This window comes from Phodopus roborovskii, unplaced genomic scaffold, assembly GCF_943737965.1.
Source record: "Phodopus roborovskii unplaced genomic scaffold, PHOROB, whole genome shotgun sequence".
Lineage (NCBI taxonomy): Eukaryota > Metazoa > Chordata > Mammalia > Rodentia > Cricetidae > Phodopus > Phodopus roborovskii.
In genome coordinates, this window is record NW_026126540.1 from 28345754 (window position 1) to 28363135 (window position 17382).

At 45.6% G+C, this 17382-nt stretch overlaps 1 protein-coding gene across 3 annotated transcripts in view; it reads left to right on the top strand.

Annotated features, from left to right (window-relative positions):
• Gja5 (gap junction protein alpha 5) overlaps positions 1 to 14012 on the top strand; it is a 98516-nt gene extending 84504 nt beyond the window's left edge. For all 3 annotated transcript variants that reach the window (XM_051198923.1, XM_051198921.1, XM_051198922.1), the window contains exon 2: positions 12518 to 14012. In XM_051198923.1, the coding sequence (XP_051054880.1) occupies positions 12551 to 13624 (1074 nt within the window). In that variant the 5' untranslated portion in view covers positions 12518 to 12550 and the 3' untranslated portion in view covers positions 13625 to 14012. The remainder of the gene's footprint in view (positions 1 to 12517) is intronic.
• Positions 14013 to 17382: the final 3370 nt, after the last annotated feature.

Sequence of the window (17382 nt, forward strand, 5' to 3'; positions counted from 1 at the left end):
AACAATGTGCTGGCAGGTGTCTCTGAGTCCACCAATCTGTCCTTGCCAGAATACAATAATTAGATCTTAAAAGGAGTCAGTTATCTGCCATCAGCTTGAGTAGGAGGAAACTGCATGCCATCCATCTGTTCCTTTCCTCCCTCTCTCACCTCTGCCTTCTTTCCTGATCAAGGTTCAGGAACGCTGGCCCCTAGTCACCTGCTAATGCTGAGAAAGTAGCTCACAGCGCATGCTCAGTAGCTATTGTCAGGTGCCTGGCCATTCCCTTGAGAGTTTAAACCTGAAATGTAAGACTTACTCCAACCATGTAAATCAACTCCCAGCATAACAATTGTCGCATGAGCACCCAGTCAACCTACACAAAGTGGCAATTGTCCCATGAGCATCCAGTCACCCCATGCAAAAGTGGCCAGATTCTCCTGGCGAGGCTTTGCCAAAGAAACACAGGACAGACGATTTAGATGGACATTAGCAACGTTATTAAGAGACAGCATTGCTGGTAGATGTTCCAGGGTCTGTGTTTGAGCCAGCACCACATTTTCGTCGTGATGTCATCTCACGCTGAGCTCTAAAAGGGGATGAGAGTGGCTTCTATTTCCTGAGCTTCTTGTGAGGCTTAAAGGAAAACAGTCTGTAATGTTCATGGGGTGTTTAGCTCACAGAGATATCTCAGTAAGTATTATATCACCACTGACACCGGCATTCAGTGTGTGTGTGTGTGTGTGTGTGTGTGTGTGTGTGTGTATGTGTGTATGTGTGTATATGTGTATATGTGTGTGTATGTGTGTATATGTGTTTATGTGTGTGTATATGTGTGTATGTGTGAATATGTGGGTATGTGTATGTGTGTTTATGTGTGTATATATGTGTATGTGTGTATATGTGTGTATGTGTGTATGCATGTATGTGTGTGTATGCATGTATGTGTGTATGCATGTATATGTGTGTATGTGTGTATATGTGTTTATGTTTGTGTATGTGTGCACATGTGTTTATGTATGTGTGTATGTGTGTGTATAATGTGCATGTGTGTGTTTATGTGTATGTGTGTGTATGTGTATATATGTGTACATGTGTGTATATGTGTGTATGTGTGTGCATGTGTGTATATGTGTGTGTATGTATGTGTGTATGTGTGTATATGTGTGTATGTATGTATATGTGCTTATGTGCGTGTGTATGTGTGTATATGTGTGCATGTGTGTGTATGTGGGTATGTGTGAATATGTGGGTATGTGTGAATATGTGGGTATGTGTGTACATGTGGGTATGTGTGTATATGTGGGTATGTGTGTGTATGTGTGTGTATGTGTGTATATGTGTGTATGTGTGTGCATGTGTGTGTGTGTATATGTGTATGTGTATGTATGTGTGCGTGTAACACTAGATAAACTAGGAGATGCAGTTGAGAATCTCAAGGATAGTAAAGATGACTAAGATAGCTGAGCACTTAGACTAGTTTTGCATGGAATTCTTCCCACATGTTTCAGGGACACCTACTAGGAAAGGAGAAATCAGAAAACTGCACATGAGTGAATGAGCACACACAGCTCTGAAGCCACATTCTGCTGCCATGTTACAGCCACCTTTGCTGTGTGGCATAACACAGTCTCTCAGTAAACGCTTTATGCGTGAACTTAACTGGCACACTACCATGCCTGAGGCATTCTTTGAGGAGGCCCTCTGGGTCCCTTTACAACAGAATCCTCTTAATTGGGAAGCAAGTCAGCCCTTCTCTGCACCACATTCCAGTGTATGGCGAGTGGGATTGCAGCAGAGCCCCATGGGATTGTTATCATTACTATGAATAACAGCCTTTATTGAGAAACAGAGATCCATCGGATACTGCCCAGAGCATGTGTCGCTGTCCAAAATTAGCCTCTGTGGAGTGCTCTTATAATCTAATTTTGACAAACTTGGAAACATTTCCCAGTAATCTGAGGGGAGGGGGCGTGAGGGAATAGTTCACAGGGACAGCGTCTACTGTAGACTGAATGGTCTTGATTGGCCAAGCAGAGGACTCTCACAGGCAGAAAGAAGTGGCTTCCGTCTCCTTAGTGTTCTGCCAGGGGACAGGAGTCCCTAAGCCAGAGTCCCAGGAGGCTGGACTACCAGCATGCAAAATGACTCCTAAGTGGAACTAACTCTGTGCATGCATGCATGCCCTTTGCTTCGGCAGGTGAGAAAGAGCAGCCTCCACTCATTTGGCACTTGGTGTTTTGGTGTTTTGAGTCACGGGAACGCCATCCTTCATCCATTATTGTCTTTATACCACCGGGAGCATGGCACAACATGGGAGGAGACAGCAATGAGAGACAATACACGGCCAGTGAAGCAAATAGCTCCTTGTAGGTTTGTGAGACCCCAAGGACTTTCCAGTGCACCCCAAGGCTCAGCTGCTGACACTCAGAAATTGTTGTCAGACATTATATTAGGAAGTTAGCTGCAGGTGACCCCAGAGAATAAAACTGTTGCCAAAGGATACAGATAATTTCCAGCTATCCCTTTGGAAGCTGCTTGTTCATTCATAATATGTACTCTTGAACAGGAGAGATGAGGGTGCAATTCTGGGAAGTGCATTGGGGGACACCTGCCTCCTGTGGCCTACATGGATTACTCTGTAGCCATTACTAAAGGAGTAACAGAGATTACAAACTGTGTGGTCCTTAATATCCCAAGCCCTCTGGGAGGGGGTAGAGTTGCCTTCTCAGGGTTTGCCCTCAAAAGCAAGGCATGTAGGGGGCACATGGATAGGGAATTATTCTGAATTCTTAGGCATGATCTCCAAAGTCTCCCACAATTGACCACGGCTTCCTAAGCAGACTCCCTCCTTTTGTTTTGTTTTGTTTTTGTACCCGAAATCCATGCCAGTTTTCATCCCACCAAGTTCCTTCCTGCATTTCTCTTTGTCTGAAATGACTCATCTCTCCTTCTCCCACTGTGTCCGATAACTATCACATCTACTTAGGTTGCCTCCTCCAGAAAGTCCTCTTACCCACCCACCTGCTTCTACCTTCCCTTCTAGCTAAGGGCAATGCTATTTGACTTGTTTGTATGACATCACAGTTGTTTCTAGTCTGTTTCTGGCTTTATTTGTATTTCTCCACAGGACGGTGTTTCTTTAACATAGAGTCATATCGACCTTTGGGTCTATGAGTTCTAGCACTGGGCTGGTGTACAAAGACAGTAAACATTCAAGATAGAATGAGTTATGCTTTCCTACATACTTTCCCCAGCAATATATATAGCATAGGATACGTCAGAGGAGAATGATAAATATGTGCTTGATTGCATAAAAGCTGACCCCGGGCATTATCACTAAATAGCAGATTCATGTCTGAAATCACTCAGTGGCCCAACAGTCATGGGAGTCTGTAAAGTTGCAAGGGAAGAGACCTGAGAATTGATATGCTGCATGCTTGAGGGGGAAATGGAAGGACACTTACTGGCCTTACACTAGATTGTTCAGAAACTGAAGCCCTGAGTCTGCTTCTTTAGTCTTTGCTTCCTTAATCAGCTCATCTCTAGGTTTCCCCCTCTGCAGAACAGGCAATAGCAATCACTGAACAGAGGGTATGAGGATCCATCAATTACAGCAAAAGCAGAGTATCTGTAATCCTAAGGGTGAGATTCAGTCTTGAGTAGAGATATGTGGTCCTTGCTTACTGAGCTGGCAGGAGACTGAAGAGAAGCACATTTAAGAGGTGAAAAGTATTAGTTATATCACTGGGTTTCAGGAAGGCAATTTGAACCTCCTTACAACCACTTTGTGATGTTGTTATTTGTATTACTTTTCTTGATTCTGTGAAAAATACCTTGCAAAGGCAATTTATGGGAAGAGGGCTTGCTTTGGCTTACGGCTTAAGAAGAGATAGTTTATTATGGAAGATGTGATGGTGTGATGTGTGATGGTGTGATGTGTGACGTGTGATGGTGTGATGGTGTGATGTGTGATGGTATGTTGGTGTGATGTGTGATGTGATGGTGTGATGGTGTGATGTGTGATGGTGTGATGGTGTGATGTGTGATGTATGATGGTGTGATGTGTGATGTGATGGTGTGATGGTGTGATGTGTGATGGTGTGATGTGTGACGTGTGATGGTGTGATGCTGCAATGTGTGATGGTGTGTTGGTGTGATGGTGTGATGTGTGATGGTGTGATGGTGTGATGTGTGATGTATGATGGTGTGATGTGTGATGGTGTGATGGTGTGATGTGTGATGGTGTGATGGTGTGATGTGTGATGGTGTGATGTGTGATATATGATGCTGTGATGTGTGATGGTGTGATGTGTGATGGTGTGATGTGTGATGTGTGATGGTGTGATGTGTGATGATGTGATGTGTGATGCTGTCATGTGTGATGCTGTCATGTGTGATGGTGTGATGCTGTGATGGTGTGATGTGTGATGGTGTGATGTGTGATGCTGTGATGTGTGATGGTTGATGGTGTGATTTGTGACGTGTGATGGTGTATTAGTGTGATGGTAGGATGGTGTGATGTGTGATGTGTGATGCTGTGATGTGTGACATGTGATGGTGTGATGTGTGATGGTGCGATGTGTGATGGTGTGATGTATGATGTGTGACATGTGATGGTGTGATGGTGTATTAGTGTGATGGTGTGATGGTGTGATGTGTGATGTGTGATGGTGTGATGTGTGATGGTGTGATGTATGATGTGTGACATGTGATGGTGTGATGTGTGATGGTGTGATGTGTGATGGTGTGATGTATGATGCTGTGACATGTGATAGTGTGATGTATGATGGTGTGTTGGTGTGATGTGTGATGGTGTGATGTGTGATGGTGTGATGTATGATGTGTGACATGTGATGGTGTGATGGTGTATTAGTGTGATGGTGTGATGGTGTGATGTGTGATGGTGTGATGTGTGATGGTGTGATATGTGATGGTGTGATGTGTGATGGTGTGATGTATGATGCTGTGACATGTGATAGTGTGATGTATGATGGTGTGTTGGTGTGATGTGTGATGGTGTGATGTGTGATGGTGTGATGTATGATGTGTGACATGTGATGGTGTGATGGTGTATTAGTGTGATGGTGTGATGTGTGATGGTGTGATGGTGTGATGGTGTATTAGTGTGATGGTGAGATGGTGTGATGTATGATGTGTGACATGTGATGGTGTGATGGTGTATTAGTGTGATGGTATGATGGTGTGATGTGTGACGTGTGATGGTGTGATGGTGTGATGGTGTGATGGTGTGATGTGTGATGCTGTGATGGTATATTAGTGTGATGGTGTGATAGTGTGATGTGTGATGGTGTGATGGTGTGATGTGTGATGGTGTGATGGTGTGATGTATGATGCTGTGATGTGTGATGGTGTGATGTATGATGGTGTGATGTGTGATGGTGTGATGGTGTGATGTATGATGCTGTGATGTGTGATGGTGTGATGTGTGATGCTGTGATGGTATATTAGTGTGATGGTGTGATGGTGTGATGTTGTGATATGTGATGGTGTGATGGTGTGATGTGTGATGTGTGATGGTGTGATGTATGATGCTGTGATGTGTGATGGTATGATGTATGATGGTGTGATGTGTGATGGTGTGATGGTGTGATGTGTGATGTGTGATGGTGTGATGTATGATGGTGTGATGGGGAGGGTGAGGTGGTGGGATGGTGGGATTGTGGAAAGGTATGATGGTGAGAGGTAAGATGGTAGGATCACAATAGGTAAGGCGGTAGAAGTGTTCTAGCTGGCTACTCTGTTGGTGTGATAAAACACTGACCAGAAGCAACATGGGAAGAAAAGGAATTATTTGGCTCACACTTCCATGTGACAGTCCATTATTGAGGGAAGCCAAGTCAGGAACTTGAAAGCAGGAACTAATACAAAGGCCATGAAGAAACACTGCTTATTGGCTCCTTTAGCTTGCTTTCTTACACAATCCAAGACCATCTGTCCAGGTGTGGTACTTCCCACATCAATTATTCATCAAGAAAATGCCCCACAGACTTAATCAAAGGCCAGTGGGATAAAGGTAATTCCTGAATTGGTGTTCCCTTTTCCAAAGTGACTCTATGTAGTTCATGTCCAGTTGGCAAAAAACTAATCAGTACCCCTGTAGTCCTTACGTTGTCTGGTCACGTTTCGTACAGTCGGGGAACAGAGAGGTGAATGTTGGTGCTTAGCTCACATTATCCTCTTCCCTAGGACCACAGTCCACAGACCAGTGCCATGCCCATTCAAGACACATTTTCCTTCCTTGACTAAAAACATTTTCACTCTTTGGTCATCTATCTATCTATCTATCTATCTATCTATCTATCTATCTATCATCATCATCATCATCATCTGTCTACCTGCTCTCTCTGTCTCTATCTCTCTGTCTCTCTCTGTCTCTCTCTCTGTCTCTCTCTGTCTTTCTCTGGGTGTGTGTGTGTGTGTGTTTCCCTTGGAATTCAGAAGATTGTGTCTGATCCTCTAGACCTAGAGTTACTAGCAGTTGTGAGCTGCCTGCTGTTTGTCCTGGGAACAGGATTTGGGTTCTAGGGATCATTTATTTTAGCTTAGAGACTTCACAGATCTGATCAGTTGCTGAGAGCTATGGAACACAATTAGTTAGCCCTGGCTCTTTGAAAGGCCCTGTTCCAACAAGACCCTACAAACTGGTAAACCAGATTCAAGCTCCCATCAAATGCTCCATTAGCTTCTTGCCCTTCCTTAGTGTATTAACATTAACACTGCTGTAGTAACATGTTATAACACAGCGTGTTTTGCTGAAAGTGTGCATTTAACTTATCTCTGAAAGGGAATTAAGCCAAGCAAAGACTTTTTGCTTGACTTCCCTCCATGCTAAATTCTCTGGGCCTAGATGACTTGGCTACTGCAAGTACACCACCCCCTCTCCCCCCCAAAAAAAAACCCCAATGAAATGAACAGACAGAGTGAAGGATATTCTAGGTGACAGACACTAGAGGCGCTGAGACAATGGAGTGGAAAAGCATGGTATATGTGTATGTCTGGAGAATTGGATGTGGGGACACAGTGGGAAAAGACAGAATCCGACAGCGTTTGGAGGGTTTCAGGGGAGATGTGAGTCTGAACATCTAAGTGGCGGAGGCCAGAGAGAACCACGGCTGAAGCACTGAAGGGAAGTTAGCATTGTATTCACTGAATTTATTCACGGCATGGGCAACTTCCTTTGATTCCCCCTCCCCCCCACACACACTTCCTGCCAAGAAACAGATAATATCTAGAAAGCATTTTGTGTCCTGAACACCCAGTAGCTAATCTACAAATTTCTTTGGCTGAGGTTTGTCTGGGTCCCAAAGGGACTCCATGTAGCTACAAAATTGGCTGCAGCCATGGATATTTCACATTAAGACCTGGACAACTGGTACATGGCAGCAATTTAAAGTTGTTCTGACATAGTCTGAAGGTCAGGAGGAAGTTATAAGTGAAAGGTCCTTCATCTTGTTTCCACTGCCAGGGACCTAGGGTCTGCTTCACCCCTACACCTCCCTAGACAAAGTCTATTACTCCCCTCTAATGAGACACCGTTCCTAATACTGTGTTTCTGGTTTTCCAAGTAGTTTTTTAAACCCAGGCATTCCTTCTTCCAGGTGTCACCCCTTGACCACAAGCAAGGGACCCAGCAGTCAGATCCCTTGGCAGACCAGACCAAAGCGTCACAGTGGTTGTCTGGAATTATTTTTATACTTCCTTGGGGACTTGTATGGAATGAGTGGCAGAGTGAAAAGATCAAGAGAAAATTCTTCCAGGATTAAGTGTGGGATCCTGGAAGAATATGTCATTTATTTTTATTTCCTTTGACTTTCCATTTTCTTCTGATGTCTCCTCCCTTTCTGGTCTTCCTTCCATTTCTCTTTTCTCTGTTGTATCACACTTTCCCCTCTTTTAGTTTTCCTTTGTCCTAACTAGAGTCTAGTTGGTGATGGTTTGGTTTTTGTTTGTCATATGCTGAGCTCTGTGTCCAGGGCTGACTCTGTGTCACCCAGTAGCACTCTGTTAGCTGAGTCCCAGTCTCTCCATCCACCTTGTGGGTGAGGCAGTAGAGCACAGACTGAATTACTTGTTCTAGCTCAGCATGTAACAACAGGAATTAGAAGCCTGAGTATCTCCTATACCTGTGTTCTCTTAACTAGTAATTATTTCTCCATTTCCAACTCCCCCTTTTCATTTTCATTGTTTAGATTTACTTTGTTTTTAACTATGTCCACAAGAAGTCAGAAGGGCGTCCAGATCCCTTGGGAGTGACAGATGGTTGTGAGCCACCTTGTGGGCCCTAGACACTAAACCTGGGTCCTCTCTAGGAGCCACAAGTGCAAAATACTGAGCTGCTTCTCGGGCTCCATCGATCTGGGTGGTTCAACCTGCTAACAGGACACAGACTAGGAACAAGCAATTGGCTTGCCCTTGGGTAGAGGACACCAGTGCCTGTTATTCCCCCTTTGCTCAGCTAAGATCTACTGAGCACCTACTTTGGGCCAGTCTCTGAATGACAGAAGAAAAGACACCTGTTCTCAAAATCTCCCTGCTGGGGGAGAAGATAACAAGTGCTGGGTGCAGAATGAGTGCCCTGCGCAGCATCACGGTAGCAGAAGAGGGAGCAGGGAGACCTAGAGAAAGCAGTGGCTAGGTAAATGGGATTCAGCTTTGAGTGTGAGGGTATGTAAGAAGTAGCTGGAAGGGGGGTATCTCCATTACTGTTCTGCTGCTGTGAGGAGACACATTTAATTAGGGGCTTGCTTACAGATTCAGAGGGTTAGTCCATGATCATCATGGTGGGAAGCAGACAGGCATGGCGCTGGAGCATCAGCTGAGAGCTTTACATCCTGACCCACAGGCAGAGAGAGACTGGGCCTGGCTGGTGTGGGCTCTGGAAACCACAAAACCTACAGCCAGTGACCTCCTCCAACAAGGCCACACCTCCTAATCTTTCCCAAACTGTTCCACTAACTGGGTGAAAGATTTCTCTACCCTGTATCTCCACCTATGCAACAAACATAACCATGCCAAATTGAGAACTAAAAGTCTCTAAAGTTTTCAAAGGGAGAAGAGTTATTTTCCAACACAACCTGGGAACCAATGAGATCTTTTCCCTATTCAGAGGTAGATTCTTCATAGATGGCTAGACATTGGCCACACAAAGGAAATTTCCTTTTTAGGTAGTTGGAACAGCTGTGTAGTACTATGGACGTATGCAGTTGCCTCTGTGGTTCTCTATCATTGAGGAATAGATTTTACAATGATAAGACATGGGCAAAAAAACCAGAAGCAATATGGTAGAGGGCTGTTGTGCCATGCTAAGTGCCTAAAGAAGGCATCTCTGTCTGGTTGAGATTAGTTTTAGATTTCTCGTCTTCATGTACTGTGAAGAGGGAGATCAAGGACTCAACCAGGACCCTGATCCAGTTAAGCCACAACTAGATTAGGTTAGTCTCCTCAGAGAGGAGACAGGGAGAAGGAACCAGAAAAACCATGTGGCCTTTCCTTAAGAGCCTGTTCAAATATCCTGTAGGTGTGGTCTTGAGCATCTCTGGGGCTTCCTGACACTGAGCAGAGTTTGAAGTAAGCCCCCACCCTGGGCAGAGCTCCATCAGAACACTGGAACCAAGCATTCAAGCCTATGAGGATGGGATGGGGGCCATTCTCATTCAAACCACTACAGAGAGCATCTGGCAATCTAGTGGGACTTGGTATGGATGGACAAAGGAAATTCATGCAACTTTTATGGGCAGATCTCTTAGCAAACAGAGCCACAGTTGCTAAGGCTGTACCATATCACTGACATGAAGAACAGCATTGTCATATTGCCTGAAGCTTCTGGGAGTTGAAGGTGGGGACCTACTGAGAACCTGTGCTACCTTTAAAGTGATTCAAATGTGCTTGTTGGCTGTCTTTCCACACAGCTGATTCTGGTCAGTAGCTGGTTCTGGTCTGTAGCAACGCCTCTGGAGAAACGAAGCTTGCTACCCCAACCATCACTCCTTATCTCCTCTTCCACCTCAGCTTGCCTTTTGGAGTCATAAATTTTTTTCTGCCTAATAGCCGTGCAAAACATTTATGGTGTGAATCTCAGTATATCACATTCTTTACTCCACTGGATCCCAGGTCCTCTGGTACAGCTCCTCCTAGTGCCACCTGAATGAAAGCAAACCAATTCTGTCTGCTAAGCTAGTGCTCAGAGTACATGGCAGACTCCACATCTGCTGTCCCAACTCCAGCAGAGTGCCTGGAGTGCTGGTATGAGAGTCCTCTGAAATGTGTGCTGCAAATCCAGATTCCTAAGCGGCCTCCCTATTAGAAATAACAGAATAGAAATGGTTGGGTAGGGAAAGGAGCAACATGCAATTATTTTCAGGAATTAGCTTATTAGGGGAAAGGTTCTCGAAACTGTGACTGGGTCTTGAGGTGAGGGAGCATTTGAAAGGAACAGTACAGGGCTAGAGAAACAGCTCAATAGGCAGAGCATTGGCTTCTCTTCCAGAGGACCCAGGTTCAGTTTTTAGCACCCTTACAGTGGCTCACAACTGTCTGTAACCCCAATCCCAGAGGATCTGATGCCCTCTTCTGGCTTCTGCAGGCATTGCATACATACGATGCATAAGCATACAGGCAAAACATACATGCATACATACATACAAATACACACACACATATATACATATGGAAGGAAAAGAACAGGGCAATCATACAAACACAAAACAAGGGTTTAAAAGGTACAACCCAGATATGAGCTTCACTAAGAGGGTTAGCTTAAAGAAAGAAGAGAGGGGCGGGAGAGATGGCTCAGTGGTTACAAACACTTGCTGTTCTTGCAGAGGACCTAGGTTCAGTTCCCAGCACCCACATGGAACTTATAACCATCCATAAATCCAGTTCCAGGTGATGCTGTGCTCTCTTCTTGCCTCCATTGGTACCAGGAGCACATATACACATTCAGGGAAAAACACTCATAAACATTATATAAGAATAAATCGTTTTTAAAAGAAAAGGACTTGAGGTAGTGTTATGGTAGAATTAGAGTGAGGCAGGCCCAGAAGAGAAGCCCTTGGAGAAGAGAAATCCCTAAACAAAGGATGGATCTGGTTTTTATATCTCTATGGGGGTGGTGGGAACTTCCTACCACATGGTCTAGTTTAGCACAATGTACATGTCAAAGCATGGAGGAGCCAGGTGCTGATTAGGACCATCAATTAGGGGCCTGCGGTTAGACCACAACACAAGTCTTTTTAACTCTCCATCCTAAGGATGGGGGTTGGGGTGGGATCTGGGCCTCCTAGAGAGACTGAAGTCTTCAAGGGGCAGCTATGCTCTAACATACCACCTTCTGAAGTAGAATGTCTGGGGGCAGTATATGGACTCTACATTGTAACACACACCTTACATGATTTCTAGAACCTTCATGTGACTGACTTGGTTTAGAATTCCCTAACTTTTGAATGGTAGGGCACGTTTCAGTACATCTGGCTTTAAAAAAAATTATACTGTCCTGGTTTGTTTGTTTGTTTGTTTTAAGTATCTGGTGTGTGTGTGTGTGTGTGTGATTGTGTGTTTACATGAACTCATGTGCACACAGCATGCATGCAGCAGCCCATGAGGCCAGGATTCCCCAAAACTGGAGTTTTGGGAGGTTGTGAGCTGTCATGTGGGTGCTGGAAACAAATCCTGGGTCCTCTAGACCAGCAGCCAAATGCTCTTAGCTGCTGAGCCATCTCTTCTGGCCCTGCCCTCATTCAATTTATGATTTAAAAAAGTAAATTACTAAATTCACTCCACCCCCATTCCCTTCCCTTCAGATCCTCCCTTTTCTCCCCAGCACTACTCCCTTCCAACTTCATCTGCTCTTCTCTTGACTAAGTCAATCGATTTAGTACTGCCAGTATGTGCATGGGGAAGGGCCATCGACTGCAGCATGGGTAGCTTCTCGGGGCAAATCTCGGAAGAAAGCTGTCTCTTTCTTGCCCAGTAGCCATCAGCTGCCAATAGCTTCTCACCTAGGGGTGGGACTTCATGACTTCCATCCCCACCCAAGCCTGGACTTTGCCTTGTGCGCGCAACCACAGCCTCTGTCAGTTCATGTGTACAAAAGTGGGTCAGGTTGACTCTACTAAGGACCGAACTCCAGAATCTCAGGTCACATCACTAAAAAACAAAACAAAACAAAAACCCAAAATAAACACAAACAGCCTCTAATAATTAAAGGGTAGTTTTTGACATATGCAATTTATTTTAAACTATCCACAATCACTTTTGTTTTTGAGACAGGCTCATGTGAAGCCTAGCTAGCCTGTAACTAACTTTCTATGAGACCACAGGGGACTTGATCTCTCGATTCCCCTGCATCCTCTTCCCAAGTGTTCCGAGTACAGGTGCGTACTACCATACCCAACAAAGGTTGCACTTTCCTAAGGAACACGTTGGTACTGACCGATGCCGCAGAGCATGATGGGACCTTCTAAAACCTCTTGAAACATCCCTCACAGACATCTTTTTCTGTCTGCTCTGTTTGCAGAAGGTTCGGAATCGGTCTCCTAAGTCTGGCAAGATGGGTGACTGGAGCTTCCTGGGGGAGTTCCTGGAGGAGGTCCACAAGCACTCTACCGTCATTGGCAAGGTCTGGCTCACCGTCCTATTCATTTTCCGAATGCTGGTCCTGGGCACCGCTGCTGAGTCCTCCTGGGGGGATGAGCAGGCTGATTTCCGGTGTGATACCATTCAGCCTGGTTGCCAGAATGTCTGCTACGACCAAGCCTTCCCCATCTCCCACATCCGCTACTGGGTACTGCAGATCATCTTCGTGTCCACGCCCTCACTGGTCTACATGGGCCATGCCATGCACACAGTGCGCATGCAGGAAAAGCAGAAGCTGCGGGATGCAGAGAAAGCCAAAGAAGCCCGCGGTACTGGTTCCTATGAGTACCCGGTGGCCGAGAAGGCAGAGCTGTCCTGCTGGAAGGAAGTGGATGGGAAGATTGTCCTCCAGGGCACTCTACTCAACACCTATGTCTGCACCATTCTGATCCGCACCACCATGGAAGTGGCCTTCATCGTGGGCCAGTACCTCCTGTACGGGATCTTCCTGGATACCTTGCATGTCTGCCGCAGGAGTCCCTGCCCTCATCCAGTCAATTGTTATGTTTCAAGGCCCACAGAGAAGAATGTCTTCATTGTCTTTATGCTGGCTGTGGCTGCACTGTCTCTCTTTCTCAGCCTGGCTGAACTCTACCACCTGGGCTGGAAGAAGATCCGACAGCGCTTTGTCAAGTCCCGGCAAGGTATGGATAAGCAGCAGCTCCTTGGCCCCTCCACCAGCCTAGTCCAGAGCCTCGCTCCTCCCCCTGACTTCAATCAGTGCCTGAAGAACAGGCCAGGCGAAAAGTATTTAAGTGACTTCAGGAATAATATGGGCTCCCGGAAGAATCCAGACACTCTGGCTACGGAGGAAGGGCCAGATCAGGAGCTTATTTCTGGGGGTTTCATCCACATGCAGTATGGCCAGAAGCCGGAGGAACACAATGGAGCCTCTCCAGGCCACCGCCTTCCTCCTGGCTACCATGGTGACAAGCGCCGCCTTAGCAAGGCTAGCAGCAAAGCAAGGTCAGATGACCTATCTGTGTGACCATCTGGGTGAGCATCAGTCCCAGAAGGGATGTCGGGAGGCTGATATAGGGAGAAAAAGTCTCTCACTACAGTATCTTCTTCTCAGTACCACTGGGCTCCTTCCGGTCCTGGGTCTGGATGGCATTATTCATCAGTTCTCAAAATTACAGTTCGAGGGTGTTCTCAAGGTCAGGGCTACTCCTCAGGTCCCAGTCCTCCTCTTCCTCTACCAGTATACACAGGGAAGCCTTTCACATGATTTCTTGAATAGGGTGCAGGCAGGGATGGGAGTAATGGCAAAATCTGGCCTGGGAAGGACAGACACGAGGATTCAACATCAGCAACATACCAGATAAAACCTCCAAGTCCAAGTCTTGGCTTTTTTGGTACTATGCCCATTTTTTTGGGGGGGGGGTGTGGGGAGTAAGCCCAAGGTTCTCAACCAATCGAGAATATTCATCAAATAGTTTACATTATATTATTCCCTGGATCTGTTGTTTCCATGAACCATATCTCCAGTGGCAATGAGGTGGTTGTGGGCTGTCCTTGGCTACATCTCCCTCCTCCCAATCTTAAGGAGGTATCCTTGGACCTCGGCCAGCATCGGCCTTATAAGTGCCTTGTTTCATGCCTTTGGCAAACATCTCATGTTAGTGATGTTATAGCCTTTCTGTCAGGAGAGTCACAGAGGTGGCAAGACCTCTAGGGAGTCACTGTACACACAAGTATCACTGGAATTGCCACCACCCATCATCCTGCACTCCTTTACAGTTCAACCTATGATAGAAACCATCCTTGCCTACCTCCTTGGCTATTCACTCAGTGTTCCTCTAAAATCTTTATAAACGGGAATGTCTAAGAAGCCACCATCCTCTCTTGAATGCTGGCCAGGTTACCAGCCACTGAATTCAGTGGAATTTCCCCAGGATTTGGTGAAACAAAGACAGCATTGTGCTTCTCAGGTTCTCCTGGGAAAATACAACTCTGCTGTGAAGATGGAAATTTAAGAGAGAGAGAGAGAGAGAGAGAAGACACTGGAGAACCATTCCCTCCTATGTACATCTTCCTCTGTCTGAATGCCAAGAGGGGGCATGGTGATAAGTAGCACAGTCCCAGATCTCTCTCTTAGAGTCATCGAGGGGACATGGAAGGAGGAGGGGATCTCCAGTTGTTTTTGGCAAGGCCCTTATTTAAATTCCTGTGTTTCCTTGCTATCCCTAGTAAGATTACCAAGGGAGGACTGCAGAAAAGCCTGCCTTCCTCAGGATCTAGCCTGGGGTCTCTACTAATTGGATCCATAATAGATGTCTTCCATTTTTTTTTATACAAATGAAAGATGCTCAGAATCAGACACCAAGACTCATAGATACATTGTTACATAAAAATAGATCTTTGTGTGTGCATGCTCGTGCATGTGTGTATGTATGTGTGTGTGTATGTGTGTGCATGTGTGTGTGTGCATACCAATAGAATGGTTAAGGAAAGCCCTAAAGAATGGTAAGGAAGTGTGTAGAGAAACTTGGGTCTCCCTGCTTGCTTTTCAGTTGTCTGGCAGGAAGGCTAAGCTTGCATCTTTGTTAGCCTAAGGGAGAGGCATGAGAAGTCAGTACAGGAGGCTGAAGGTTCAGAGGTCAGTATCTGCCTCCTGATCCATCTTTGGATCCCTCTGCTGCCATTCGGATGCTACTGATGGGTAGAAAGAAGGGGTTGGGAGGGAAGTGACAGGATACTTGGGAAAGCATGACGGCTGTTCCAGTCCCCAACACATTTATTTCATCCATTACTCCACACTGGCATTACAAGTCTCTGTTCTTTTAGTTACGGGATGTGTTTAATTTCTGAAATAAGTGCTTTTGAATTAGAAAATCTGAGACCAGCCTTTGGTAAAGTTTTCGGAAAGGAAAAAGGAAATGATATATGTAACTTGCTTTAAATAAAAGTCTGCTTTTTACATTTGACTCTGGTTTGTGTGTCCTTCGGGTTGTAACTTTAAGAGGGTGGCAGGCTTGGTGGAGAAGGCAGAGCATGGAGTCCCAGCTGCTGATTTACCTCTGGCCTGCTGGGAGCTACTTCACCTCTGAGGCTTTGTTTTTCTCACCTGTAAATTGGATCTAGTGATGTCTATTCCATTTAGGCTGTGAAGTGAGAAACAGCTTAGGAAGAGAAGAACAGATTATTTCAGACTTAATAGTCTGCTATCAAGTGGTAACTATTGTTATTGTTTTCAATACAGGGTGGTTGAGAACCCAAAGGTGTTCTCCAGCCTGTGTGTATGTGTGTGCACCCTGCATACTCCCACATGCCCCACACACGCACATACGCCACACATTCCACACAGTCATATACTGTGGTGGTTTGGGAAAAATGGCCCCCAAAGGGAGTGGCACTATTAAGAGGAGGAAGTGTGTGTGTCACTGTGGAGGTGGGCTTTGAGGTCTCATCTGTGCTCAAGACACCTCCCAGCGCCATAGAGCACTTCCCATTGCCTGCCATATGTAGGACTTTCAGCTACTTTACCATGTCTGCCTGCGTGCCACCATGCCCCACCGTGATGATAATGGACTGAACCTCTGAACTGTATGCTAGCTCCAATTAAATGCTTTCCTTTATAAGAGTTGCTGTGATCATGGTGTCTCTTCGCAGCAATCGAAACCCTAAGACACTTACCTACCCCCATACATGCATATGCATTACATGTTCGCACACATACAATACATACTCCACACATGTCACAGACATATGTCTCATACACAGACACACACATACAGCAAATATTCATGTACACAATCCACACACACACACTTACACATACACAAGCGAGCACACTCAGTCACTTGTACACATATACCATACACACACACACACACATATATATATATACCCACTCACACCACTTACACACTGATACAATTACAATATTAATTTTTTATTGATTCTAAGAACCATAAGTCTCCAGAATGTGATACAAACAAATGCACATGGGATAAACCATACCTGGACTCAGGCCTTGGCTGGTGCTGTAACCATCTTGACTTGCAAGCATGAGGACCTGATTTCTAGCCACAGATTCTATATTTTAAAGGAAAAAATGGGGCATGGTGTCATGCACTTGCAATCCAAGCATTGTGGAGGTAGAAATAGGCAGATCCCTGGGGCTCACCAGCCAGCCAACCAAGCCTATTTAGCAAGCTCCAGGCCGGTGAGTAACCATTCCTCAGAAGAACATCTGAGGGAGGTTGTCCCCTCTCCACACGTGTGCACACCCCCACACACACGGAGGAGGAAAGAAGGAGAAACATGGAAACCACAAAGATAATTCTGTGAAATAGTCTTAGCACCCCCATTTTATAGACATGGAAACTGAAGTACAGGAAGGTTCTCCAACAGTGAGGTGGCTTCCTCACTGGCCTCTGAATGAGATCACATGACTTTGAAAATGGTGAAATAATTCATACTCCAAAGAAGGATCAGAGGCCATCTCAGCCCTTTGCCACCAAATGGACTACTGTGTCTGAAAGAAAGAAACGAAGACCAGAAGCGCCATCATCTTCGCCGATCCTGTTGGCCTGTTTGCCACGGCAGACAAGCTCTTTGAAGAGATGGTTCAGATTATCACGTGTGTATTGAGACACTGCACACTGGCACCTGTCCACAGATAAGGTGAGGTTCCCAGCCATACATACAACGATTCAGGTGGTGCTCGGAGTACTGAAGTAAGGTAAAACCGCAGCCTTGTGGTTGCACTCTAAGCAGCTCCCAATGGTTCGTCAATAAGAG